The sequence below is a fragment of the Aplysia californica genome, unplaced genomic scaffold, assembly GCF_000002075.1.
Source record: "Aplysia californica isolate F4 #8 unplaced genomic scaffold, AplCal3.0 scaffold00474, whole genome shotgun sequence".
Classification (NCBI taxonomy): domain Eukaryota; kingdom Metazoa; phylum Mollusca; class Gastropoda; order Aplysiida; family Aplysiidae; genus Aplysia; species Aplysia californica.
Window position 1 is genome coordinate 266,991 of NW_004797744.1, and position 1,320 is coordinate 268,310.

Consider the following 1,320-nt stretch of genomic DNA (forward strand, 5'->3'; position numbering starts at 1 on the left):
AATAACTTACCTGATAGTGTTGTCCGAGCTGCCACTGACCACCAGTCTCTCCCGGTACTGTAGGCAGGCAATGCCGCGCTTGTGTCCGTTCAGCGTGCGCACAAACTCACAGGTAGACGTGTTCCACACCTGAGAAAACACACAAGAGACACATGCATGACACACACACAAACTCACAGGTAGACGTGTTCCACACCTGAGAAAACACACAAATGACACATACATGACACACACACAAACTCACAGGTAGACACATTTTCCACACCTGAGGAAACCACTCACACACATATGTGACACATTCAGGATACATGACACACACATATGTGACACATACAGGATACATGACACACAGATATGTGATACATGATGCACGACACACATATGTGACACATGATACATGACACACACATATGTGACACACGACACATTACACACACCTATGTGACACATACATGATACATGACACACACATATGTGACACACGACACATACATGATACATGACACACACATATGTGACACATACATGATACACACACACATATGTGACACATACATGATACATGCCACACACACATATGTGATACATACATGATACATACACATATGTGACACACACACATGATACATGCCACACACACATATGTGACACATACATGATACATGACACATACATGATACACACACAAATGCGGCACATACATGATACATACATTACATGATACATGACACACACGTGATACATGACACACACATGATACATGACACACACAGTTGTGACACACACACATACATACAAGGCACACACACACACATACAAGGCACACACACACATACATGGCACACACACACATACATGGCACACACACACATACATGGCACACACACACACATGGCACACACATACATGGCACACACACACATACATACATGGCACACATACATACATGGCACACACACACATACATGGCACACATACATACATGGCACACACACACATACATGGCACACGCACACATACATGGCACACGCACACACACACACATACATGGCACACACACATACACACACATACATGGCACACACATACACACATGGCATACACACATACATGACACACACACACATACATGGCACACACACACACATACATGGCACACACACACACATACATGGCACACACACACACACACATACATGGCACACACACACACACACATACATGGCACACACACACACACGGCACACACACACATAAATGGCACAAGGGGAGAGGGAGAAGGGTTGTAGGGGAGGGAGAGGTAGGGGAAAGGGGTGTGTG

The 1,320-nt window shown here is 44.9% G+C and overlaps 2 protein-coding genes across 6 annotated transcripts in view; one reads left to right on the forward strand and one right to left on the reverse strand.

Annotated features, from left to right (window-relative positions):
- LOC101853342 (F-box/WD repeat-containing protein 1A) overlaps nt 1-1,320 on the reverse strand; it is a 44,321-nt gene that overhangs the window by 6,245 nt on the left and 36,756 nt on the right. The window contains exon 7 of the mRNA XM_013086511.2: nt 11-239. Within this exon, the coding sequence (XP_012941965.2) occupies nt 11-239 (229 nt within the window). The remainder of the gene's footprint in view (nt 1-10; nt 240-1,320) is intronic.
- LOC101851818 overlaps nt 1-1,320 on the forward strand; it is a 19,862-nt gene that overhangs the window by 4,628 nt on the left and 13,914 nt on the right. The window lies entirely within an intron of this gene.